This window comes from Nicotiana tabacum, chromosome 3 (assembly GCF_000715075.1).
Source record: "Nicotiana tabacum cultivar K326 chromosome 3, ASM71507v2, whole genome shotgun sequence".
NCBI lineage: Eukaryota > Viridiplantae > Streptophyta > Magnoliopsida > Solanales > Solanaceae > Nicotiana > Nicotiana tabacum.
The window spans coordinates 166,166,525-166,192,981 of record NC_134082.1 but is presented as its reverse complement, the minus strand read 5'-3'; the positions used below and the strand labels follow the sequence as shown (position 1 = coordinate 166,192,981).

General features: G+C 36.1%; 1 protein-coding gene across 4 annotated transcripts; it reads left to right on the top strand.

The window, feature by feature from the left end:
- The first annotated feature begins 1,971 nt into the window (after window positions 1–1,971).
- Window positions 1,972–8,200, top strand: LOC107805042 (DNA replication licensing factor MCM3 homolog 2). 4 transcript variants are annotated; one of them, XM_016629016.2, is made up of 16 exons: window positions 1,972–2,221; window positions 2,361–2,479; window positions 2,774–2,982; window positions 4,350–4,480; window positions 4,566–4,804; window positions 4,892–5,128; window positions 5,330–5,484; window positions 5,555–5,763; window positions 5,851–6,013; window positions 6,099–6,292; window positions 6,503–6,562; window positions 6,648–6,740; window positions 6,916–7,136; window positions 7,456–7,518; window positions 7,613–7,754; window positions 7,938–8,200. In XM_016629016.2, the coding sequence occupies exons 1-16, from the start codon at window positions 2,156–2,158 to the stop codon at window positions 7,998–8,000; spliced, it is 2,364 nt and encodes a 787-aa protein (XP_016484502.1). In that variant the 5' UTR covers window positions 1,972–2,155; the 3' UTR covers window positions 8,001–8,200. The 4 variants fall into 4 exon arrangements, with proteins under 4 accessions (XP_016484502.1, XP_016484503.1, XP_075106251.1 ...); XM_016629017.2 differs by having other exon boundaries at window positions 2,026–2,221; window positions 7,462–7,518; XM_075250150.1 differs by having other exon boundaries at window positions 2,026–2,221; window positions 5,851–6,017; window positions 6,103–6,292; window positions 7,462–7,518.
- Window positions 8,201–26,457: the final 18,257 nt, after the last annotated feature.

Below are 26,457 nucleotides of genomic sequence, written 5' to 3'. Positions count from 1 at the left end.
AGAATATAATTCTTGCACAAGAAGTCAGAATACTTCCAAGCCTCAATCACGAGAAAACGTTCATTATCTGGAGTTTCATCGGGCAGATCAGGAACATCTTCCTTGATGAACTTCTGTAGACATAACGTAGTCAAGTAGAAGAACATCTTCCGCTGCCAGCGCTTGAGATCAATCCCGGAAAATTTTCCGGTTTTTTCTGCCGGTGCCAACGCCGGTGTTCAGCTTGTCGATGCGTTGGCAGTCATCATCGGAACAGCTCGGTTTCCGTTGTCATTTGCCATTTTTCCTAAAAAAGAATGACACAAACAAACGTTTAAACTTGGAGAAAAAAAATCACGTAGAATTTAATCTTCAACAAACCGCCATGAAAGATTTTAAACTGGAGTAAAAATCACATAGATTTTAATCTCCAACAAAACGCCACAAAGGCTTTAATCTCCAAAATGGGAGTAGACGAAACCACAAAGGTTTTAGTCTTCAAAACTGTAAGTTCTCCAACAAATACAAAAATAAATTAAATTCCTTAAGCATGTTGGTTGTGGTATCTTCTTGCTGTATTTGTAAATAATGATTCCGGAGAAAAGAAAGTTAGCGTATAAACGTAAATATAAATGAAACAATAATTAGTTCGAGCCACTGAATTCACAGTGTTTCCTTAAGGAATTTAATACCCTCCTAGTACCCAAGGTTATGGATTATTTCCTCTTAGGATAGAACGAATTACACACTGGTGTAGCGGTACTTCAAATCCCAGTGTTTCAGCAAACACAAAGTTCGGCAGCAAATCACACTTACGGTTGCTTTGTTTGTAGTTTAAAACAATGCACAACAAAGGAGGAGAACTCAGAAGTCGAATGAAAATTCTGAGAGGAAGGTATGCAATTTATAGCCGATGTTGAGTTCTTACTGAAGAGGATATCAACGACACCCAAACTCTCAAATCCGTTTCTGCCTGTGCCTTCTCCTAACAACTCTTATTCCGTTTTTTTGTTTTGTGTTGTGTGTCCTTGCTCTAACAGCTACTGCACATATTTATAGTGCACGACGCGAGACTTGCCTTCTTCTTAACTCTTTAAGAGCTATAAGAAGAGCAATTGTATATATACCTACCAAAATCCTTTTTCTCTTCCAATATGTGACAATGTTTCAAGAGAGGAAAACTTAAAATTTTACTCAAAAATTTCATTTTCCCTCCATTTCTCATTCACTCTCTTTTTAAGACTTTTCCATCTTAAAATCTTCAACAATCCATTGGTTACCCATTGATTATCCATTTTCTAAATAGATAATATGGTTCTTATCCATATTTGACCCGTTTTTAAAAAGTTCATTATCCAACCCATTTTTTAGTTGATAATATGAGTAGTTAACTGTTTTTTTAACCATTTTGCCACCCCTAATTAAGGATGAATAAGTATTTACTATTCCATAACAACCCTTATTGAATTAAATAGCACATATACAAGAAGGTATAAAAGTGTGACAACATACAAAATGGTGCCATTAGATATTCATTTTGATCTTTTGAAATTAGTGAACTATGCAAAAAAATCATTTAATATAGGTGATTTAAAATAATAAGTACATAGGAAAAAGTAAGACAGACAAAACTGAAAGAGAAAAAGGAGAAAAATCTGCAACATGAATAAGGGGAATTGAGTGATCTTTTAGTCGAGCTCTTATATGTTATCTTTAAAAAATTTAAAATGATATCTTTCTCGTTCTAAAAAGAAACGATATGCAAATCTAGTTTTTGGTAAATCAATCACAAGTTAACAATTTGTGATGTTATCATAAACTACATAGAGATAAACAAAAATCAAAATAATTTAATTTAAAATATCTTAGAGGATGTTTCATTTCTAAATAATATTTAAAATAATAACATCTTTTTTCTGGACGGATAAAGTAAGAAAAAGAAAAATAAGAACAAGAAACATAAGGCGGATAGAATGACGTGTCTCCCTCCTCGTGTCGAAATGCCCTCCTCCTTCCCGCCAACCTCAACCCTTCATTTCCCGCCAAATTCCGAACCCTAACTCCAAAATAAGACGCAAACCCCCCCAAATCTCAACTTTCACAACTCTCTCTCTTTCTCTCCCTCCCCCCCCCCCCCTCTCTTCGCGCACACGGTTTCAGTCTCTCTCAGTCAGCCATGGATCTAAGTGATGAAGTCAGGGCATCGCACAAGCGAACTTTCCTCAAATTCTTTGAACAAACTGTAAGATTTTCTCCATAACCTTTTTTATATTTCTTTCTCCACATTATTTCTGTTTGATATAGTTTGTGTAATTTGACGGATTGTGAGTTGTATTATTTTTTTTGCGTTATATATGCGATTGCTGATTCACTTTTTGCAGGAGTTGGACACGGAGCTGAAGAAGGATTTTGACTCAATGATCAACAATAATAGGCGTCGTGTCATTTTGGACCTCTCTGATTTCTACAATGACAGAGAAGGCTCTGATTTGGCTCGCAGGTTTCCTCTTTTTCATGAATTTCAGTGATGTGATTTGGCTCGTATAATTTGAAGAAAAAAATAAAAATTAAATACTGATTTTTGGTTGGCGTTTTGAAAATGAACTACTACCTAGGCTTGATGTTTTGGTTTTTCCAGTTTCTTAGCTTGCATGATCAACTTGAGGGAAAAAATGCTGGAAAAGAACAAGATTTTCAATGATATTTTTGTTTGTTGGAGTATTTGAAGTACTAGCTAGGGTTGTTGACATTAGTTTCCAGTTTGTCAATTTTTTCTTTTTCTTGAATTGTGTAGGCTTCTTCAGAATCCAAGTGAATATATGCAACCATTGGTTGATTCTTTAACGGATATGATCCGGACCCATAATCCCAAGTACCTTAAAGAAGGAGAGCAAGTGTTGGTTGGGTTTACTGGTCCATTTGTTTCGAGGAGAGTGACCCCAAGAGAGCTTTTGTCCCGTTTCATTGGTTCCATGGTCTGCGTTGAAGGAATTGTTACCAAGTGTATGACTTTTCAATCTGTTTATAGTGCTCATTTCTAGCTCATATATGTTTTGACTTTGTGGTGTTATGTCAGTGTAAAGTGTATATTTTGAATTATTAGTATGTACTATGGTATCAACAATTTAGCCAATGAAGTAGTTTGTTTTTAATTGATGTCGTTAATGAATCAGTAGGAAGGACTAATAATTCCTGAGTCATTCCGTATTGCAAGTTTTGATGATTTAGGGTCTATGGTGAAAACATTGATGAATACTTTCCAAAAAAGTGCCTTTTTAATGGTAAAAACAATGAAAAGAGAGAACTATTTAACTGGTGTGCTAGTTGTTTTATATTATGCCACAAAGGTTTAGGTATGATGATACAGCTGATATGTGTTTCACAGCTGCATGTTGGTGGTGATTTTCCATTTGGAATGACCTTTAAAACATATCCATGTCCATCCGACAGGAGGAGACATGTATATGTCTAGTGATTGAAGTTAAGGTGATTTAGTAGTTGCCCCCTTGTAGGGGGTCATGCTATATCAGTAGCAGTTGCTTGTGAACGCACAAGAACACTGACCTTTCTAGGACTATAGTTCTACTATAAGAGGGTTCAACTTATTAAGCAAGAGCTATAATTGAGTCCTAACTCCTAAGTAGCTGGACTGGACAAGAGATATCCATTTTATCCATTTTTACTGGTGATTTCAGTGTTCCTTATTTTCAGAAAAATGTTTTTAGAAGCATTTTGGATCTTTGTTAGTTTCAGTAACTAGTGTGCAGTTTGCTGGTTGAAACTGGAAAATGATTGGCTAGCTGTCTTCTAGCGAGACAAGAAACAAAAGTTGCTTATGGACTATCCCTTTTGGTAGAGATTTCTTTTGATCCACAATGCTTTTCATGCTTTATACTCCAATTTCTCGAATCATGGACATCAAGTTGTTGTATGAATGTGTTGTCTTCTGTTGCTCTGTTTCCTTATTAGCATCAATTTTCCTCTTGATATCTCCTCCTTATATCTGCAATATGAAGTATGCATGAATATTAAAACACATGTAGTTTTCATTATTTCTTGTTGTTTATAACTGAAGTGTATCACTATTTTTTATCACTCTCTTTCATTATCAGCATCATATCTATTCTGCATTGGCTTTTCCATCTTATATTTGCAATGAAACATTAACATGTATTACTAAAAGGAGAGACACAAGTTACATCACAGACTTCACCTGTCATCAACGAAATTATTGAGCTATAAACATTGTCTGTAATTTGTTGAGTTATAAATTACTTGTTTTATATTGAGTCCTTAGCTTTGAGGCTACTTACTAATTGACTATTTTAGTTAACTTTATTGATGAAAACTCCTACTTTCAACATCTATAGGTTCTCTTGTGAGGCCAAAGGTAGTAAAGAGTGTCCACTTTTGCCCGACAACTGATAAATTCATGGCCCGTGAATACAGAGATATCACGTCAAATGTTGGTCTGCCAACTGGTTCCGTGTACCCGACACGGGTAATAATAAATTGATTTTCTGTGTAGTTTTGTTTTTATTTTTTATTTAGCAAAAAGAAATTTTACAAGAATGATCATGTTGTAGGATGATAATGGAAATTTGCTAGTTACAGAATATGGGCTATGCACATATAAAGATCACCAAACTTTATCAATGCAAGAGGTTCCTGAAAATTCTGCTCCTGGTCAACTTCCTCGAACAGTGGATATAGTTGTGGAGGATGATCTTGTTGATTCATGCAAGCCTGGAGACCGTGTAGCAGTTGTTGGGGTATACAAAGCTCTTCCTAGTAAAAGCCAAGGAAGCATGAATGGGGTATTCAGGTAGTGTGTTTAAAGTAAATTACTACCCTTAGAGTAGTTAACCACTGTTTTCTGTATTTAATCCTGTCCACCAATTTTGTTGTGCAGAACAATCCTCATAGCTAACAATGTGTCTCTCCTTAACAAGTCAGCAAATGCGCCAAACTACACAGAGAAAGTCCTGAAAGACATCAAGAATATATGTGGTAGAGATGATACTTTTGACCTGCTTGCTAATTCACTGGCTCCGTCAATTTATGGGCATTTGTGGATAAAGAAAGCAGTAGTTCTGCTCATGCTTGGTGGGATTGAAAAGAACTTGAAAAATGGAACTCATTTAAGAGGGTAAGATGAGCTCTTTGGCCTTATGTTAGCGTCCTTTTGCTGTCCTTAGCCCCATTGCTAGCATTACTGCTTGACCATGTGAATCCAGCCTTTTCTTTTCAGTTGCTTCAGACAACTATAGTAGAACTTTTTGATGTACAGTACTTCTCCATATGAGATTGATTCTTGAGTCCTCACAGCAACCATTTTTACTGTATTTAGTGATATAAACATGATGATGGTTGGTGATCCATCTGTTGCTAAGTCTCAGCTGCTGAGAGCAATTATGAATATTGCTCCATTAGCAATATCTACTACTGGTCGTGGTTCTTCTGGAGTTGGTTTGACAGCTGCAGTTACTTCTGATCAAGAAACAGGTAAATCTTTTTCAAAAGCAGGATTTGCATTGTATGTAGAGTAAACTGACAAATATGTACTTGGAAACAGGAGAAAGAAGGCTAGAAGCTGGTGCCATGGTACTTGCTGACAGAGGTGTTGTTTGCATTGATGAGTTCGATAAAATGAATGATCAAGATCGAGTTGCTATACATGAAGTTATGGAACAGCAGACTGTAACAATTGCTAAAGCAGGAATCCATGCATCATTGAATGCTCGATGCAGTGTAGTTGCAGCTGCAAATCCCATTTATGGATCTGTAAGTTGTTCAAAACACGTCCACCTATGTGTAATATCCTTAAGATACGTGTCATTAACTTTTCTATACCATCTTGGTTCTTGTCAGTATGACCGATCATTAACTCCAACGAAGAACATCGGACTCCCAGACTCTCTACTCTCTCGTTTTGATTTGTTGTTTATTGTTCTGGATCAAATGGATCCTGGGGTTGATCGTCAAATTTCTGAGCATGTTTTGCGCATGCATCAGTATCGTACAATAGATGGAGGTAGGTTTGCAGAGAAGTTTGAAAATCTCCATGTGTTGCCTTCTCTTTTTTGCTTATGAATGAAGCCAACTATTTCACCTTTTAGGTAGCTCGACATTAGATGACAATTCAAGATATGAAGAGCAAAATGACAAGGATGAAATACCTGTCTATGTGAAGCATAATCGGACGCTACATGGTAATTCAAGTCGGCGTAAAAAGGATACGCTGACCATCCAGTTTCTTAAGATATACATTCATTATGCAAAAAACAGGATCCACCCTGAATTGACTGATGAGGTAATTAGCTTAATTTACGCAATTTGATGATACCACCTTTGCTTTCCCTTGCAAAATCAACTTTTTCTTTATTCCTTTGGAATTTAAAATTTGAAATCCCTCTTTAAGAATAAGGCTTTAAATAAACCTTAGGCATATTGTAGTTTCATCTCACATGAACCTTGATTGATGTACTGCTCCCATTCTGATATTTATGATAACCATTTGTAGGCATCTGATCACATAGCTACTGCTTATGCAGAGCTTAGGAGTGCCAGTACAAATGCCAAGGTTTGTGTTTGATGTCTGAATATCCAGATAATTATCTTGTTACGGGTTTTTTGTGATGTAATTGATTTGCCTGAATTTCCAATAGACTGGGGGAGGAACACTTCCAATTACTGCCAGAACTTTGGAAACAATTATTCGGCTCTCAACTGCCCATGCCAAGCTGAAGTTGAGAAGACAGGTGTGAATCTTCTTTGATTATAATTCATATGGTAGGAAGATGAACTAAACCATATATAACTTCTTAGGACTGTAGTTTCACCGAGTATGTTCTGCTTTCTCATTCTTGGCGTGGTTATCTTCACTGAATGGATTTTCTTTTGCTACAAAATTTCTTTCAATTCCTTTTCTGGTAGGTTTTGAAGTCTGATGTTGATGCTGCTCTTCAAGTTCTACATTTTGCCATATATCATCAAGAACTGACTGAGATGGAGGAACGTGAGCAAGAAAGAGAAAAGGAATTGGAGAAAAAGCGTAGAGCTGACCATGATGCTGGTAATAATGGTTCAGCTCGTAAACGCAGAGCTGAGCATGATGCTGGTACTGAATCAGCTGATCATGAAGCCGACGGAGTTGGGTGAGTTACTGAATGAATATACTTGCTTCAGCTATTATCACCATTTTTGAGTCTTAGGGGTATCTTGTTTATCTGCTACAGGTATGTTAGTTTTTCGGTAAGTGGTTTTCTAATAACTGCTAAGTTGTCATCAACTAAATAATAGTAGGTGATTGCAACTTCCTCACATTTCATTCCTTTGATGATCTATCTATATGATGTTATTCATATTTCATTCCTTTGATGATCTATCTATATGGTTTTTTTCTTGTCTATTACGATATTTATCCTTCTAATGTCTATGTCTCTAAAGTTTTCTTTTGCATTCTTCTTGGAAAAGTGGCAGTGAAGCAATGGAAACCGATGATCCTTCAGCAGATGAAATCAGCATCTCTCCTGAGAGGTGAGTGATTAACTAATTGATCATTGAATGCATTTTCTTATACTCCATGATTGATGTTGATTATGGAATCTAACATCTCTAAATTTGCTTGCAGATTGCAAGCATTCAGTGCAGTGCTTGGTAGGCACAGGAGCTCACAACATGTCGAACAAATTTCAGTTGCTGATGTAGAGAGTGTTGTCAACAATGGGGCGCCTGTACCTTACTCAAAGGTGGAGATAGAGAAACTATTACAGGTATGCGAGTTCTTTAATTACAATGTCTTTGATGTCCAAAGTTTCAAACGTTTGTGAAGATTACCTATTTTTTTCACAAGTAGCCAACACTGAAATGTCTATTGATTTTATTTTTGACATATTGCACTTGGATAACTTAGTTTTTGAAGGTTAAAGAACTAATAGTGGAACTCTAATGTGCAGATGATGCAAGAGAAAGGCCAATTGTGGATACATAATGACACCAATGTTGTTTACTTTATGTAAGCAGTCTAATTGGAGCTTCAACAGCAGTCGTCCTTTCTGGTGGATGGTCCAAGCCTAACTATATGAGGGATGCGTTCCGTTGTTATACCAAAACTTTTCTTATGTTTTTGATATTGTGGTACTCCTCTCTTTATCCCCACTTTGACATTCAGATGTAGATCTGATGAAGCATTTGAATCTTATATTTCCCCTTTAGGAAACCATGCTCATTTGTTATGACCACCATTTACTTAGCTTTAACCAGAAGTTGTTTCCTCAATTGAAAAGTTGCATGTCACGTGAGTGTATATATACCTCGTTAGGAGGCATTGCCTCATCTAGGCCTAAATCCACATGAACTTCTCTAATAAATAAGCCTTGTTTTTTCTTGAAGTCTGACAGTTAAGCCTCTAATCAAAAAGGTTAAAAGAAACCTGATGCAACGACAAATAAAAGCAGAAAACATTGGAGAAAATGAAGACAACTTGTGTCAACGTTTAGCACTTGAGCTATTCTTTAAAATCATGATCGGCTTTCACTTGTTCCACTCAAGCGTGCATTAAAGTTTTTCCATAATAATCGTTCAAAGAAGTTGGTCAATTCCAAATATTACAAGTTTCGCTTTGTATGTATGTCTGATCACACGAAACTCCAAACGAATGTAATTATTATCCCTAGCTTGGTGATAAGTGATACGGAGTAACAGTGTTTAATTGAATTTTTAATTCTGGTATAAGCAATTTCAGGATTATTTACCACTACAATATTTTTCTTATGCCATACAACCCCCCCGCCCAAATCCTTTAAAAACACTCATGTCAAAACTGGAAATAAAAGTTTATTTAGTGTAAAATCAAACATAATTTTTTATATTATATTCTTGTATGTTATTTTAGATCAATGATCAAACATTTACGAATAAGAATATACTCACTACATAATTTTATCATTATTTAATCTCTGTATTATGACCCTTCAATAATAATCTCAACATAAGTTGCGCACAAACCTAACGATTCTAAATAATATATACAAACAGTAAAGATGAAATAAGATATAATGAAAATAACTTTTTGGACTTCCATTAAATATTATACGATAAAAATCTATCACAAAATTATGACTAATAGGTATCTTTTCCATTTAATAAAGAAAAGGGAAAATCGCCAAATATATCCCTCTATTTTGATATATTGTTCATATTTACCATTCATTATACTATTGAGTCAAATCTACCCTCGTCTTTAGCAAAGCTTTTAAATTTGAGCAAAATTCATTTATAGCCCATCGGCCTAAACATATATCATCCAGTAGCCCAAAAATTACAATATGCATTTTATAGCCCAAAAGTAATTCTAGTGGCTAGCCTAAAAGTAGTTAACTAAGAGGCTCAGATCTGCAAAGACAGATCGCAGAAAGAGAGGCGACCACACCATGGCTGCAAAGACAAACCTCACTGCCCGTCCTCGTAGATGATCCGTCGCTTCAATCACCGCCATCATCGACTGTTTCAACCTATCAATTATAGTTTCCAATTTCGAAGCTTCCCCATCAACAAGCAAAGAAACGTTCTGGTGTTAATTATGCTAATTTACCTTCTCGTCTCTTTTAATCTCTGATTTTAGCTTCTTCAATTTTCCCCCTTGCTCTGATGTTAATTCTTGGCATATTGAGTAATTAATTGTAGGAAAGAGCTTAGAAGGTTTAAAACCAGCCATTGATTTGTGAATACCTTAGGAAAGAGCTGAGATTTTTCCATGTTCGAATACTATGAAAACTTCCCTTTTCCATCTTCTTTTTCTTTGAAGAAGTTGGTTTTGCTCTTGCCAAACACAACATTTCAATATTTACAAGAGTTGGGTTGTTTCTTCCCTTTCCTTTCCTTTTCGTCATTATTGTTGCTCCGATCTTTTTTTTTCCAGCAGACGTACTAATAGGGTTAGAAGAGTGTCCTATTTATATGCTAATGGTATCACGATTTTGGTGCTTTTTCATCCCTCAATACTCCTTCCAGATTAAGATTATATTAGTAAAATTGCACTATGTAAAAAGGATACACAAAAGCGCTCGGGATAGATTTATGATATATTATGGATACATTGCAAGATACACGATACACTTTATATACAAATTTTATGCAATCTATATACAAAATAGACTGTCACTATATAAAAAATATACTAAAATAGACTGTCACTCTACAATTTATATACAATAGACTGTCACTATACAAAATATATATAAAATAGACTGTCACTATATAAAAATATACTAAATAGACTGTCACTATACAATTTATATACACTAGATTGTCATTATACAAAATAGATTGTCATTGTACAAAATATATACTAAATATACTGTCACTATACAAAATAGACTGTCACTATACAAAAATATACAAAATAGACTGTCTCTATATAAAAAATATACAAAATAGACATTTCGGGCTATTAGATGTAATATGTTTGGTCCGAATGGCCATTTCATGCAAGTGAGGAAAAAATGGCTATTAAAATTTTGAGGGGCTATAGAGGGTAGTTTTCTCTTTAAATTTATCCTCTAACCCAACGGAAAGCCCAAATCCCAATTTTTTCTATTTACTACAATTTTATCTCACAAATTACTTATCTCCTACGTGTGCTCTACCAGAGAAGAAAATATCCTCGACAAGTTGATTTATTGTTCCACTTGATTATATAAAGCAGGAAGACTTTCCAAATTCGCCACCTCCGGGCATGAGAACACTAATAAATATTTCTTTGAAAGGATGTTCTGAAGCTGGACATAAATTTAAAAAGATCATTTAATTTAGAATTTCTCAGACAATACTAAAGAATTATATGTCACAAATTTTATGCAGAAGTGCTTGCGCCAACAAAATTTGCATCAAATGATGCGCCAAATCCAAATCTGAAAGGGAATGCATTTACATAGATACCTACGGCCTTGTTATGCATGTAGTCCATAAAAATAGTAAATATTAGTAACAACTTAATAAGCTAATTGTAACGATCCGGCCGGTCGTTTTGAGAGTTATAGCCCTGATCGCCTGTTAATTGCTTCCCCCATATCTATTTCTTCTATTGTGACTTGCCGTGAGGTTTTGTTTTGTTTTTAGAGTGTTTTGGAATACTTAGTCCCTAAACGGAGGCTTAAGTATTAGATTTTGGACCGTAGTCGGAACAGTATGAATATGACTTCGGAATGGAGTTCTGTTGATTTCCCTAGCTCCGTTGGGTGATTTTGAATTTAGGGGCGTGTCCGAATTGTGTTTCAGAAGTCCGTAGCTCATTTAGGCTTGAAATGATGAAAATCGTATTTTCGGAGATTTGAACCGGTAGTGGAATTTTTTATATCAGGGTTGAAATTCGATTCCGGAAGTTGGAGTAGGTCAATAATGTTAAATATGACATGTGTGAAAAATTTGAGTTCATTCGGACGTGGTTTGATCGATTTCGGTATCGGTTGTAGAATTTTGAAATTTTAAGTTCTTTAAGTTTGAATTGGAGGGCGATTCGTGATTTTAGCATTTTTTGATGTGATTTGAGGGCTCAACTAACTTCGTATGGTGTTTTAGAATTGGTTGGTATGTTTGGTTGAGGTCTCGGGGGGCTCGGATGTGTTTCGGATACCCAACAGATCGATTTTTGGACTTAGGAGGTTGTTGAAGTTTTCCGATGTCGCAATTCTCGTTTCCTTATATGCGATCGCGTGGGGTGATCCACGATAGCGTAAGCTAGTTGGGCGAGAGGATGGATTTGTTCTTCGCGTTCGCAGACATGAGCATGCGAACGCGTGGTGGTGTGAGGTGGTGCTTCGCGAACGCATAGCCAAGGTCACGTTCACATAGTGTTAAGTGTACCAAGCTGCCACGTACTTTGCTCATCACGAACGCCTCGGGTTGTTCGCCATCGCGTAAATATGAGAGTCAGAGCATCGCGTTCGCGTGGAGTTTTATGCATTCGAGTAGAGTTATCTTTTGGTGCAGCAAAGTTGAGTTTCGCAATCGCGGGGCTATTTCCGCGATCGCGATTAAGGAATCACTAGGCAGTATTAAAGATTAAAAAACGAGGGTTTTAAGTTCATATCACAAAATTGAATTGGGAGCTTGGTAGAAGGCGATTTTTTGGAGAGATTTTTGCGTGGGTGTTTGGGGTAAGTGATTCCTATATAATTTTGGTCAAATTCCATGATTATGTCTTTAATTTCACCATTAATTAGTGATTTGGGGTGAATAATTGGGAAATATTTTAGAAAAGTTCTTAGGCCGAATTTTGGAGTTTTGATCGAAATTTTGGTATCGGATTTGAGTAAATTTGGTATGGTTAGACTCGTGAGTGAGTGTGTGTTCATAATTTGTGACTTTTACCGGATTCCGAGACGTGGGCCTGGGGGAGGCTTTTTGAGTGATTTTTCCAATTTCTTGCTTTGGCTTTGATTTCATTAGCTAGATTAGTTTCTTGTAGTTATATTTATGTTATGTAATTGGTTTTGGCTATATTTGGGCCATTCAGAATCAGATATTCGTGGAAAAAGCATTGTTACAGATTGATTTGAGCTTGGTTCGAGGCAAGTGTCTTGCCTAACCTTGTGTGGGGGAACTCCCCTTAGAATTGGTACTGATTTGATATATGAGCGCCATGTACGTGAGGTGACGAGTGCGTACACGGGCTATTTATTGCAAAACTCCATTTTATTAAGTAAAATATGTGTTTCCCTTTAACTGAGTTACACTAGCATATGCAATTATCATGTTTAGTTTAAAATAACATTTCTACGTGTCTTAATTGTTTATCTGAACTCTGTGCAACATGCTTAGTGAATTTCCTGCTTCTTCCTTGACTTGTACTTAGTCTAAACTGTAGGATTCCGTGTTGTAGTTGTATTTCTATTGTTTGAGCTGCATATTTACTTTGGACTACGGAACGGTATTCTAGGAGACCCTCCTTACTGCATATTTACTTTGGGACTACGGAACGGTATTCTGGGAGATCCCCCATGCACTGTATATTTACTTTGGGACTACGAAACGGTATTTCGGGAGATCCCCCTTGCGCATTTACGTTTGGGACTACGAGACGGTATCTTGGGAGATTCCCGTTGTTATCTATGTGTACTGAGCTGTTACTTTCTATGATTTCATTCTGTTAAATTTCAACCTTTATTTTACTACAATATTTCATTTTACCTTGCCTTATTATATATATATATACCAGTAGGGCCTGACCTGACCCCCTCACTACTCGACCGAGGTTAGGCTTCACACTTACTGGGTACCGTTGAGGTGTACTCATGCTCTTCCCTGCACATGTTTTCATGTGCAGATCCAGGTATCGCTCATCAACCGCATTATCAGTGAGTCGAGACAGCTTTGGAGACTTCAAGTATATCTGCCGCGTCCACAGACCTCGGAGTCCCTTGCTACTCTTCCCCATGTCAAGCACTTCCTGTGTTTCCTTTTTGTTAGACATCTGGGGTATAGATAGAGCTGTCAAAACGGGTCAGCCCAGTCCAGCCCAGCCCTTGCGGAAAGTTGATGGGCTAGGACGGGCTGACCCTTCATGCAAAAGTGCCTTAAAATGGCTAGCCCAACCCATCATTAAGAGGGCCGCGGGCTAGGACGGGCCAACCTTTTATTTTTATTTTTTTTTATAAGAAAATTTTATTTTTAGATGGTTAATAAAGCTTCAAGAATCAAGATATGGTAACTAATAAAGAAATGGAAAAGACTTGAAAACATACCAATAAAGTGAAACACACTTACAACTCAGACTATGAGAAACTTTATTATGAATTCATCAATACTTTGTATATATCATAATTGCAATTTTGTCAATTAAAATCAAGAAACTAAATAATTGTCCAAGTTATTAATAGATCAATCAAATATAAAAAATAAAAGCTCATCAACCAAAATATACTCTATTAGACTACTACGTGGTGTCTAATCAAATCTTAGGTCCATAACCAAACTGTCCTAGTAATATTGCTAAAATAAAATTGTATAATAAAAAGTCCTTAGACGAATGACATCAGTCATCACAAAAATAAAAAAGACCTTAATGGAATAAAATCCTCCTAAAAAACATTTCACTGACACTTATAGCATATCCAATACCAACACATTGTCAGACATATGACATATTTGAATCCGCTTCTGATAAAGTTGTCTTAACATTGTCATCTTCATCTTCATCTTCATCTGCAATTCATATGCAATGTTGATTAGTTAAACATTAACAAATAACTATATTTTAAAAATAAACAATATTAAATCTACATAAAAAATCTTACCACTTTGAGTTTGAGTAAAGCCGTGCAACCAATTTCGAGTAGCAACAAGTGTTTGGAGATTTTCATGATGGATGTTGTCGCACCTCCATTTTCCGCCCCCGCGAGGGAGCGTAGGGAGTTTTCTCCAATTAAAGGACAGTCGAAACGAGATTTGTTTGTTTGTTTCAGAGTCACCACCTGGGAATTTTAAGGCGTCCCAAGTCACCGATTTTAATCCCTGAATCGAGGAGAATATGACTCTGTCTATTTAACAGTCTGCGCACCAGAAATCCGGATAAGGAATTCTGTTAACCCGGGAGAAGGTGTTAGTCATTCCCGAGTTCCGTGGTTCTAGCACGGTCGCTTAACTATTTTTATTCTTGGCTTAATTATCTCGATTTTACATTTTTATTGCATGATTTTGTTACCGCTTCTGTTTAGATTGTTTACAGTTAAAGACCCTTCTTCGAATCGAATCACGCATACGTGTATTCATTTTATATATTATATTTTTTTAACGTGAAAAATCGTGTCACGCGTACGTGTACACAATGATATTGATAATATATTTATTATAATTTTTTTTTTGAAATTGTATTTTTAAATAAAATCAAGAACATTCGCACTTTTTATATGATTAAGTAGTGAACCGCACATCTCGGGTTTTATGAAATTAATTTAAGATCCTACGACGAATCTCTTTTTAATAAAAATTTGCTCGGAGTTGCGCGAACGCATAATCCGAATTGCCTTTAGAAGTATAATCAAGTCACGCGAACGCATCCTTAATTATGCAAATATTCTTGACGGTAATATAAATTCTCTACAAGTGTTTATTGCATCCATCTATTTTTAAATGTAAGAGTCATGGAGAATCACCGATTGGGATGCCACCAAATTTCTTGACAAAGAATTCAAAATTTAGTAGGCGTTGCTACAAGTCTTATTTTACGCGTACGAATTATATACCTCAAAACTATTCAAATTTTAAAGAATTAATGATATGAAAAAGAAACAAACAACATGTAACTAAAAATACTACCATTTTTATCGTGGATACAACATTAATATATCCAAAAATCGAATCGCATATAAAACTGGAAAAAGAATTAATTTGATAGACAAATTAATAGTTTCTGAAGAATTTTCATTGTTATATTTAATGCGAACTCTATTTCTACATATCCTTGACATAAAATGTTGCGATTCGTGCTTATAAATCCCATATCCTTCTCATATACTTGTTTTTAGTCCAAAGTTATAATTATTTGGTTAATTTTGCTTACGAAGATTGAGTTTGAGATAAATAAACCAATTCTTATTCTCTGCCTATGCGAATATTTGCAAACACTTAACTCTATATTTTGTAAAAAAAATCATTGACATTATTTCATATATTAAAAGAAATGAGTTGATCGCGTTCCTAAAATAACTAAGCCATTAGTTATTAAGAAAGAGAACTAATCTACCAATTGATTTAATACTATATTAACCAACTAAAACAAAACTGAAACTTAAACTAATAAAATTTAAATGAGTAGAAGACATCCTTATAATTCCAAACTTCATTTACTTGCCATGTTGAAGCTCTTCACAACATGAGTTTAAAAGATATGTACCTGATATTGGAAGCAAAAGAAAATGAAGATGAAAATCAGCAACAGTAATAACAGTGCAACAGCAACAACTGCCCAACAACAGTAACAAACCGGTAACAGACCGGTGGAGTAGTAATCTCCAAAACAAAAGCTTTAAGCTTTAAATGAAACAACAACCATTAATACTAATTTCAAACAAAGAAAGAAAGCAGTAGATTTTTTAGCTTTTATTTTTATTTTGAAAGCTTAAATATTTTTTCGGAATTTTTCTCTCTTCTATTCTCTGTCCGTTTTCTCTCTCTATCTGTGTGTGTATTTTTTCTCGTCTGTATGTGTTCTCTCTCTGTATTTCTGTTCTTCTATGTCTTCAAGACTTCACATATATAACACATCTCATAAACCTTTCAATTAATTAAAATCAATACTTTTTCTCTACCCAACCCATTATCTTTCCACTCATCCCCATTACATTAAATAAACATATCACACCACCCCATTATATTTTGTCCCCCATGCTTTATTTAAAATAATGCAAGATTCCCCCTTTAAATTAAATCTTGTCCCCCCTTTATATTAAACAACTATATCACAACTCACCCCATTTCATTTTGTCCCCCATGCTTCAAATAAACAATTTCAAAATGTACAATTCCTAAACTACCCCTTACGACCTTACTGAAATTACCAAACTACCCCTGAACGTACTACAAATTACCAAACTACCCATCAGCTATAACACATCATTTAATCAAACATAACCAAAATATAGACAATATGATTAATTTCTAACAATGTTCAAACAACAAATTTCATGAACATGATTTCTTCAACATTTCAACAACAAAGCACATGAACATGATTTCAACAACATTTCAACAACAAATCACATGAACACAAATTGAACAACAAAGAACAACTAAAATTTGATTGAACAATATTTTAGCAACAAACAATCCTATTTTCGGATTCAACAACAACAACAAACAAGTATATTTAGATTTCTAAATTCAATAATATTGAACTTAAAATCAACTACTCTAACAACATTACAACAAACAATTCCTATAAACAAGATTATGAGACAAATTCAAGAAATAATCATAAATGATAAACAAAAAATCAAACTATACACATTTCGGATTCAAGATCAAACAAACATAATATGAACATGAATTAAGTCTAAAAATAAAAACGATGGATTCAAATGATTAAAACCAACATACTTCCCTTATTACAACTAAATTCTTTTAGGCAAATGACAAAACAAAACCTAAGAAGAAACAATTATGAACTTAAGCTTGAACTTAACAATATTAACAATTTCCGGAAAATACATAAAATACATGAAACAAATTGAAGAAACAATTAATTAAACTTCAATTTGTATCTAACTAATATTAAACTAACAAATATTCATTTAAACAATAATACAAACATGAAATAAACATGAAAACAACTAATTAAACTTCTATTTTGAAATCTGAAAATTAATTTTAACAAAACATATGAACAAACTAGAAAATTATTTTAACGATGAACAACAAACAAAACAAGAATCAAATATTTAGCGATTTTGGATCCGAAAACAACGAACAAGATATGGACGAAATTTGAAACATAAACCAACTAACCGATTCAAAACAACGTCGAAGAAATGAAGAAGACGAAGCTTGCATTGAAGAAGAACTTTGAAGCAGTAGCAACGGCGTTATCATGGCAGCAGCACGACGCTTGCTCGTCCATGGCGGAGAAGCAGCAGCTCGGAGGAGAAGGAACAGCAGCAACACGAGTAACAGAAATGTGAGCAGCAGTGCTGGTCATGGCGAAGAGGCAGCAGCGACGCAGCAGCACGACGGAGCAACGGTGGAGCTCGTTTTTGGGCTGGTTTCGAGCAGCTCTCATTGCTGCGTTTTGGAGAACGGAGCAGCTTGGTCGCTTGGACTTGAAGTTGAGAAGATGGAAGCAGAAGGCCCTCCGTGGATGACGAAGGAACAACAGTAGCAGCTGCAACAACTGGAAGAAAACGCAGCAACAATGGCGGACGTGAAGCTACTCCAATGGTCATTTGGTTTCGACAACGGGAAATGGGGGGAGAAAGCAGCCATGGCTGCTCGTGTTGGGGTCGATGGGACGATGGAGAATGTCGTGTGTGTGTGTCTGTGTGTTGAGGTGGTGGAGGCGTGAGGAAGGGCAGCCATGGGAGGTGGAGAAGCTTGAGGAAGAAGAAGAAGAAGATAGGAGGGGTGGGGGCGGATGACTTCTTAGTTTTTTAGGGTTTTTTATTCTTTTTTTCTTTTGTTTTGTGTTATTTGTAAGATAATAGGGGTGTTGGGTTATGGACTGGGTCGACCCAGTTCGAAATGGACTGGGTCGTAGGGAAGATTGAGCCATTTTTTGGGCCTGTGGCTTGAAATTGAAGAAGAAGCCTAATTCCGACTTTCTTTATATTTTTGCTTTCTTTTCTTCTTTTATTTCTCTAAAACTAAATTATAAAAATACTTAAACTATTATTAAGAACTAAATTAAGTTATAAAAGCGCAAATTAACTCCCAATAACAATTAACGCACAATTAAGTAATAATTAAGCATAAAATTGTATATTTGGACATTAAATGCTAAAAATGCAAACGATGCCTATTTTTGTAAGTTTTTAATTTTTGTAAAACAAATTCAATTACTAACAATTGTAGAATTAAATCTTACATGCAAAATGCGACATATTTTTGTATATTTTTATTAATTTAGCAAATAAACATGCACAGACAAATGCAAATAATTATTCAAAATATCACAAAATTGCACACCAAAGAAAAATCATTTTATTTTTGAATTTTGTTTTGGGAGTAATTCTCATATAGGGCAAAAATCACGTGCTTACAGCTGCCCCTCTTTGCCCGAAGACACGAAGGGTTTTCGTGCAAAGATAAAGCGAGCGATTTTTTGCCCATCCGAGTACTCCGTTGAAGCATTTTTTGAAAAAGATTTGACCGAACCTTTGCTTCAAAGGTTTCCTACATATCCTGGGCTAAACAGGAATCAGACCAATGTAGTTCGGGAAATTTTGGTAGCTGGGACTACCGTGAGACTGCATTGTTACTGTTGTTGCATGCTATTACCACTGCTTACCGATCTCCTTGTTACACCATGCTTAAAAGAAAACAAGAAGCTAGGCTAGAGTACAATTTGTTTTTGTTGCCTTGCTTCCTTGTCGGCTTGCATTTCTTCCGGTGCTTTTCTTCTTTTGACACATGCACTTGAGTTTGTGCTGCGACCTCTTGTTGCAACCTTCTGCTTCCCGGTGCCGGAGAATTTTATTATTTCCTGCTGGGGATTCCTATTGTAACCCTCTGTTTTATTGTCCTCTGACTTGATCTTGAAATGTATGCCTCTGTTATCTAGGCGGGCTCCCAACTTCAATACTTGAAAATTAAAGACTTGAAATGTATGCCTCTGTTATCTGGGCGGGCTCCCAAGTTCGATGCTTGAAAATTAAAGACTGAAATGTATGCCTCTGTTCTATGGGCGGGCTCCCAACTTCAACAACAACTTTAAAAATGAATGACATTCCTCTCTTTAGGCGGGCTCCTGACTTCAACCAATATATCGCCATTCCTTTCTTTAGGTTGGCAAGATTTCAACAACTTTTAAAAATGCCTCTCCTCTCTTCAGGCGGGCTCCTGACTTCAACAACAACTTTGAAAATAATCGCCATTCCTCTCTTCAGGCGGGCTCCTGACTTCAACCAATACATCGCCATTCTGTTCTTCAGGTTGGCAAGATTTCAACAACTTTTAAAAATGTCTTTCCTCTCTTCAGGCGGGCTCCTGACTTCAACAACAACTTTGAAAATAATCGCCATTCCTCTCTTCAGGCGGGCTCCTGACTTCAACCAATACATCGCCATTCTGTTCTTCAGGGGGGGGCTCCTGATTTCAACAACTTTAAAAAATAAAATCCTATTCGAGGGCGGATGAACCCGAAATATCCTATTCGAGGGCGGATGAACCCAAAATATCCTATTCGAGGGCGGATGAACCCAAAATATCCTATTCGAGGGCGGATGAACCCAAAATATCCTATTCGAGGGCGGATGAACCCATATATCCTATTCGAGGGCGGATGAACCCAAAATATCCTATTCGAGGGCGGATGAACCCAAATATCCTATTCGAGGGCGGATGAACCCAAAATATCCTATTCGAGGGCGGATGAACCCAAAATATCCTATTCGAGGGCGGATGAACCCAAAATATCCTATTCGAGGGCGGATGAACCCAAAATATCCTATTCGAGGGCGGATGAACCCAAAATATCCTATTCGAGGGCGGATAAACCCAAAATATCCTATTCGAGGGCGGATGAACCCAAAATATCCTATTCGAGGGCGGATGAACCCAAAATATCCTATTCGAGGGCGGATGAACCCAAAATATCCTATTCGAGGGCGGATGAACCCAAAATATCCTATTCGAGGGCGGATGAACCCAAAAATATCCTATTCGAGGGCGGATGAACCCAAAATATCCTATTCGAGGGCGGATGATCCCATTTTCAAAATCTTGGAATTGTCTTAACTCCGACTGTTTTTCTTCGAATCGTGTTGTCTTGCTTCCTCTTAAAACTTGAATTGATTTCCTCGTCCCTCCGAGAAAATTTTTGACAATGGCAAAAAATCTTCTGCCCCAGCTTTGGTGTTTTTCCTTGTTCTCCAGGTGGACGCCTGACTTCTGATATTTCAACTGTTCTTCCTTGTTCTCCAGGTGGATGCCTGATTGCTGATACTTCAACTGTTCTTCCTTGTTCTCCAGGTTGACGCCTGACTGCTAATACTTCCATTTCTCTTTCTTGTTCTCCAAGTGGACGCCTGATTTCTTCTTCAATTTTTCATCCTCATTCTCCAGGTGGATGCCTGATTTCTTCTTTAATTCTTCATCCTCATTCTCCAGGTGGACGCCTGATTTCTTCTTTAATTCTTCATCCTCATTCTCCAGGTGGACGCCTGATTTCTTCTTTTCTTTTTTTCTTTTTCCTTCGCTCTGCTTTGTTCTTGCTTGCTGGGGATAATACCACTGCGGGAGTCTTCTTTCTTCCCCTCAATTTTTTTTTCAACACTGTTGGGGATATAAGTGTTATCTTTTTGGGATAACGTTGTTGAGGATAATGCTGCTGGGAAGTTTTATCCCTTCAAATCGATGCTTCATTCTTCTGGAAGCTGCTGGGGATGATAATGGCTCTTTGCTTTTCTGAACACAAATGTCATCCCTTTATTCTGTCTGCTGGGGAACAACTTCCTCTATTAAACTTGTTATGCTTGGGGTAAAACTGGTTCAAAGACCACTTCCCTTGAGACTGGTGCTATATTCATTCTACCCCGAATGGGTATCTGACTTCCAGAAAATTTTCCAAATGAAAGGAAAATTTTCTGCCCCAGTTTGACAATCTTTCTTGTGGCATGCATTTCCGTTATAAATGCCAATTTTTTTTACCTGTTTCAAATCAAACATTTGTTAGCTTAAAGCGTGGTGGTTGGCTGTGATACTCCACTGGGATGGTTTTCCCTTTCTCCTTCCTTGCTCTGCGTCCCACAACTTGTTGGGGATGATATTATTTGTTGGGGATAATCCTTTCTGCTGGGGATATCCCTCTTCCTTTGTGGCACAGCTCGGAAATTGGCCTTTCCCCGACCTTTTAGTCTCGCATGAATTTCCCAAATCATGCTCATTGCTCTCCTTAATTTGTCCACCGGCCTTGGCCTTGAGGTTTATAACCTTTGATTTCGGCAACGGTATCCCTCGTGACACTCGTTGACCCTTTTGTTGGGGATATCTTTCTTGACACTGGCCTCGCGCTTGTTCCTTCTTGACTATACTACTTGGATGTACTAGTCAGATCTTATCTTGGAAAGCTGATGGCCTATTTTGAAGTCATTTCCCACTGGTTCTGACCAAATAGACTCTACTGGGGAATTTTTCTATGAAAGGAAAAGATAAAAGGAAACAGAATAAAAGACAACAGAAAAAGATGACTCTTTAACAAAAGAAACTATAAAGAAAAACCTATCAAACGCATATACCAACTCTAATGGTCATGACATGCACCTGTGGCCTTATCCTCTGCCGTCAATCGTCTTTCAAGACCTTCAATTGGCAATTCCCATCTGATTCTTAATCTTATTCGACTTGTAGTGCCCGAAGGGTTTTTACTATCAAGCCTCTCTCATTTTGTTTTTTCTCTCAGCTTTCATCGCCTTATGGTGTCCGTGAAGATTTTCACCGATAAGACTTTCTCATTTGTATCACTTTCCAGCTGGGGATTTGGAGTGTTGCCGGTATGAATCTCTCTGCTGGAGATTAGAGTCCTTTCTGCTGTGGAACAGAATGTTATGTTCGCTGGTAAGACTCTCATTTGTCTGACTTGGCATCTTTTGCAGACTGGTCAGAAGGTCTTTCTTTGGACCATAGTGTGGGTTTTGGATAGGCTAGAAAGAAAGGGTATTAAAGGCTCAAAAACAAAATAAATTTGGGGTTTTAAAATTACAACCTTCGGAACCAATTTTTTTTGCTTCCCACAAGCGCAACCCTTGCCCCAGTTTCTTGCTTGGGGATTATTTATTTATAATTTTTTTTAATTTATTACACCATGCATATCATGCACACTATGCACTCTATGACCGAGCCGTGAAGCGCCTACGTATCCTCTTTGAGGAATCAGGTCAAACGTAGTTCCCAATTCCTCTGTTTTCATTTGTTTTTTTTTCTGTTTTTTTTCCTTTACCTTCCAGGCTCGTATTTCCTAGTCGTTGCTATTGATTCCGAACGAAGGGTATGAAAGAAAATAAATAAGGCTCAAAAAAGGGGGGTAACGAAGGATAAAGTGTTTAGGTAGCAGAACAAAATGCCTTCGTCATTCCAGTCTTCAAAATATGCCAAGTGCAAACAACACAATTGAACATAGATTTATAGTCTCTTCCGATGGTGCTGGACTTGACAATTATGTTAACATTTGTCATTTCTAAAGCACCGTTGGGCGACACTCTCACTCTTATTATCATGAACGACCCTCACGCCAATTTGGCGAATCTTATTTTTAAACGGTTTTCTTTGTGCTTTACTTGCCCCAGTTCCACATGACTCGAGCTTCAAATAATCTCAAACCGTTCTTATTTCCTTTAAATGCTTTGATCACCTCTCCAGAGTTTTATGATTAACTTTAAAGACTAGGCCCAAACTATGTGCGCATGTCATGTCACTAGAATCGGCGTTGAATAAAAATGATAAAAGGACCAAACAAAAAGAAAACTGGAAATAATAAAGGACCGGATTTGCTTTAGACTACCGGCGAGATGGTTTGAATAATAAAACAAACAAAACAACCAGAATAAAATCCTAACACAGCCTTGACAAAACTTAAACAAACTGATATGACAAATCGATAAGATAAGAAGGTTTGACACAAGACAATATTCGGATTACAACCCTAATAATAATCCGGACAACAGAAATGACAACAAAATAAGTCACCACCAGCTTCTCTTTTGCTAACCAAAGAACAGAGCGTCCTCCCACTTTATCAAAATTGGCACCTTTATCCACTGAGCTTTGCATCAGTATTGTCCAGACCATTTCCAACTTCGATATCATCAACCTTAGTCAACAAATCCCAATAGGATTCGAGTGCTTCTGTTATCATGCCTGATCCCCGCAAAGTGTGCTTCTGGGTCTTGTATTTCCGGCTTACCACAAACCAACCACCTTCTTTCTTTGCGATTCAAAACAAAACAGGTTAGAATGGACTCAGTTGGTCCCCATTATTAACAACATCTCTTTTTTCATTTTTCTCTTTTTTTTTCGATTTTTTCATCATTTTTTTTCATTTTTTTTCGATTTTTTTTTCATTTTTTTTGTTTTGGTCAAATCTTATGGAGATTGCCTACGTATCATGACCCCACATGAATCAGACCTTGCGTAGTTCGGACCAATAAAAGATGAACAATACTAATCATTTTTTTTCAATTTTCATATCAAAATAAACTGGGTTTCAATGGTTTGAAGATGACCTACAAACTCGAAAATCAAACAACCCACATATTTTAATCAAAAGATTTACAAACTCAAAAACAAACGGCCAGCTTCCTTTCCCCGTTTGACAAATGCAACCAAACGGCTATTTTTGCAAATGTGGCCCCTTCCAAATTTTGAGGCCGGAGAGGATTATTTTATGACACTTTAAAAACTTGTCCATTCTTTTACGAAAATAACCTTTCGAAAACTGAAAGATACTCTAAGACTATTTCGGCAAGAACGGTTTAAGACACTGTCGAAGCTAGCTCGGCTTATTTTTGACTAAAAAAAAATTCACCTGACCGTTGACTCTTTGTTTTTCTTTTTCAAATTACAATAAAAACCAGGTGTTGCAACACGGCCCTTCAGCGCCCCGGGGACAAAGATTTTTAAGGCTGTGTGAGTCAACTGAACCAATTTTTTAAAAAATGACCCAAAGGTGGTTGTTTATGCAAAGTCAGCCTTCCGGCGTCCCTTTCGGGAACATTCGGCTATGTCTTGATAAAACAGCGTCACCCGACTTCTTTATGACAAAACCAAAATTTGACATATAGTTTTTTTTGGCTATTTTGTTTTAGCAAAAAGTGGAGGCTGGACACTGCCCGACTTATTTATGAAAAAATTAAAATTTTGACACGTTTTTTATTTATTTATTGGTTTTTGGCTTATTTTAACAAAAAGGGGGTTGGACCCGATGAGGGTTGCCTACGTATCTCACATCCGGTGAGAATCAAACCCGCGTAGTTCGGGCAGGTCATGAATAAAGTAAGTAAACTAATTTTAAATTATTATTATTTTGAATTTGTAAAAGAACTGCTTTGAAAGAAGAAATGAAGTATATATATTTCTTTTGAATTTTTGATTGATTTTCTTTTTGAAAGAAAGACTTCTAAGGATTTCTTTTCTTTTGATTTGAACTTTGAGAATTTCAAAAGTAAAAGGAAGATTTTTTTTTGTTCTTTCTTATTCTAAGAAGAAAGAAAATATTTTTTTAGAATTTTACCTTTAATAAATGAAATGCTTTCTAAAAAAAAATATTTTTTTTTGAATTTTGAATTTTCATTTCAATTTTTAAAGAAGAAGGAAAATATTTTCGAATTTGTTTTATTTTATTATATATATATATATATATATATATATATATATATATATATATATATATATATTTTTTTTTTTTTAATAATTAAAAAGACTTTCTTAAAGAAGTCAATAATGGAAAATATTTTTGGATTTTTTGTTTTGAAAATTGGGAGTCTAAAAAAAACTTTTCTAGACTTTTTGGCAGGACAAATATTTTTGCAACAAATAAAGATATATATACATTTTTGGAAATAAAGAAAAACTTTTTGGATTTATATATATATATATATATATTTATATATATATATATATTTGCAACAAATAATAAAACCACTTTCAACGCGACTCTTTTTATTTTATTATTTTGAATTTTTCAGAAACGAAAAAAAAACTATTTTAAAAGTAAGACTCTTTTTCATTGTCATTTTTAGGGGAAGACAAACTATTTTCCTTTTTATATATATATATATTTTTATTTTTATTTTTAATTTTTTTTCTTTATTTTTTTTTGAAAAATAAGACAAAACAACGATTTTTTTTTCTTTCTATTTTTTCTTTGGTTTTAATAAAACAAACTAATAAGACATTTTTTTCATTTTCCCAAAATTTCGGCAGAGTTTTGACAGTATTTGGGCATTGTTTTTTTTTCAAAAATAAACAGTCAATTCCCTAACCGCTATTTCTTTTTTCAATTTTAAAATATTATTCATGATATTCAAAAGTCAGTCAACACACAAATCCGGATCAAATAAATGCGCAAGTAGCAGCAAGTAAGATGCATCAGGATGGTCATTTTTTTTGGTACACCTGTCCTAGACAGACCCAACCCCTGTGTTGAGTCTCCAAAGTCAAATGCACGTGATGCAAACAATCGCTCCTACTAGGGATCCGGCATGAAGCTGAGTTATTCTAAGTGAAAAAACCTGAGGCATATTGATCTAGCCCTGGCTTACCCAAACAGACAGTTTGAGCCGAAGCGGGGGCAACGTACCGGGAGCACGAAAGTCTACCCGGCCTAGTTACTTGTCCCAACTTCGTCTTATTTGGTATGACTTTAACAGAAAGGTGGGCCACACGCACGTGTGCACCATAAATTTAGAAGACTCAGAAAGAAGGGGGTTTCGTAGCAGTTGTATATATTCATAATTCAAATAATATTAAAGCGGTAAAAGTGTCATTTAGCACATTGGGCATATATCATGTAAAAAAATCAGATAATAAATAAAGCCAACTATAACAATTATTTTAAGCTCAAATTCTTGAACCCTGAACCAGTGGTTCTGGGTTAAGTCCCCAGCAGAGTCGCCAGAGCTGTCGCACCTCCTTTTTCCGCCCTCGCGAGGGTGCGTAGGGAGTTTTCTCCAATTAAAGGACAGTCGAAACGGGATTTGTTTGTTTGTTTCAGAGTCGCCACCTGGGAATTTTAAGGCGTCCCAAGTCACCGGTTTTAATCCCTGAATCGAG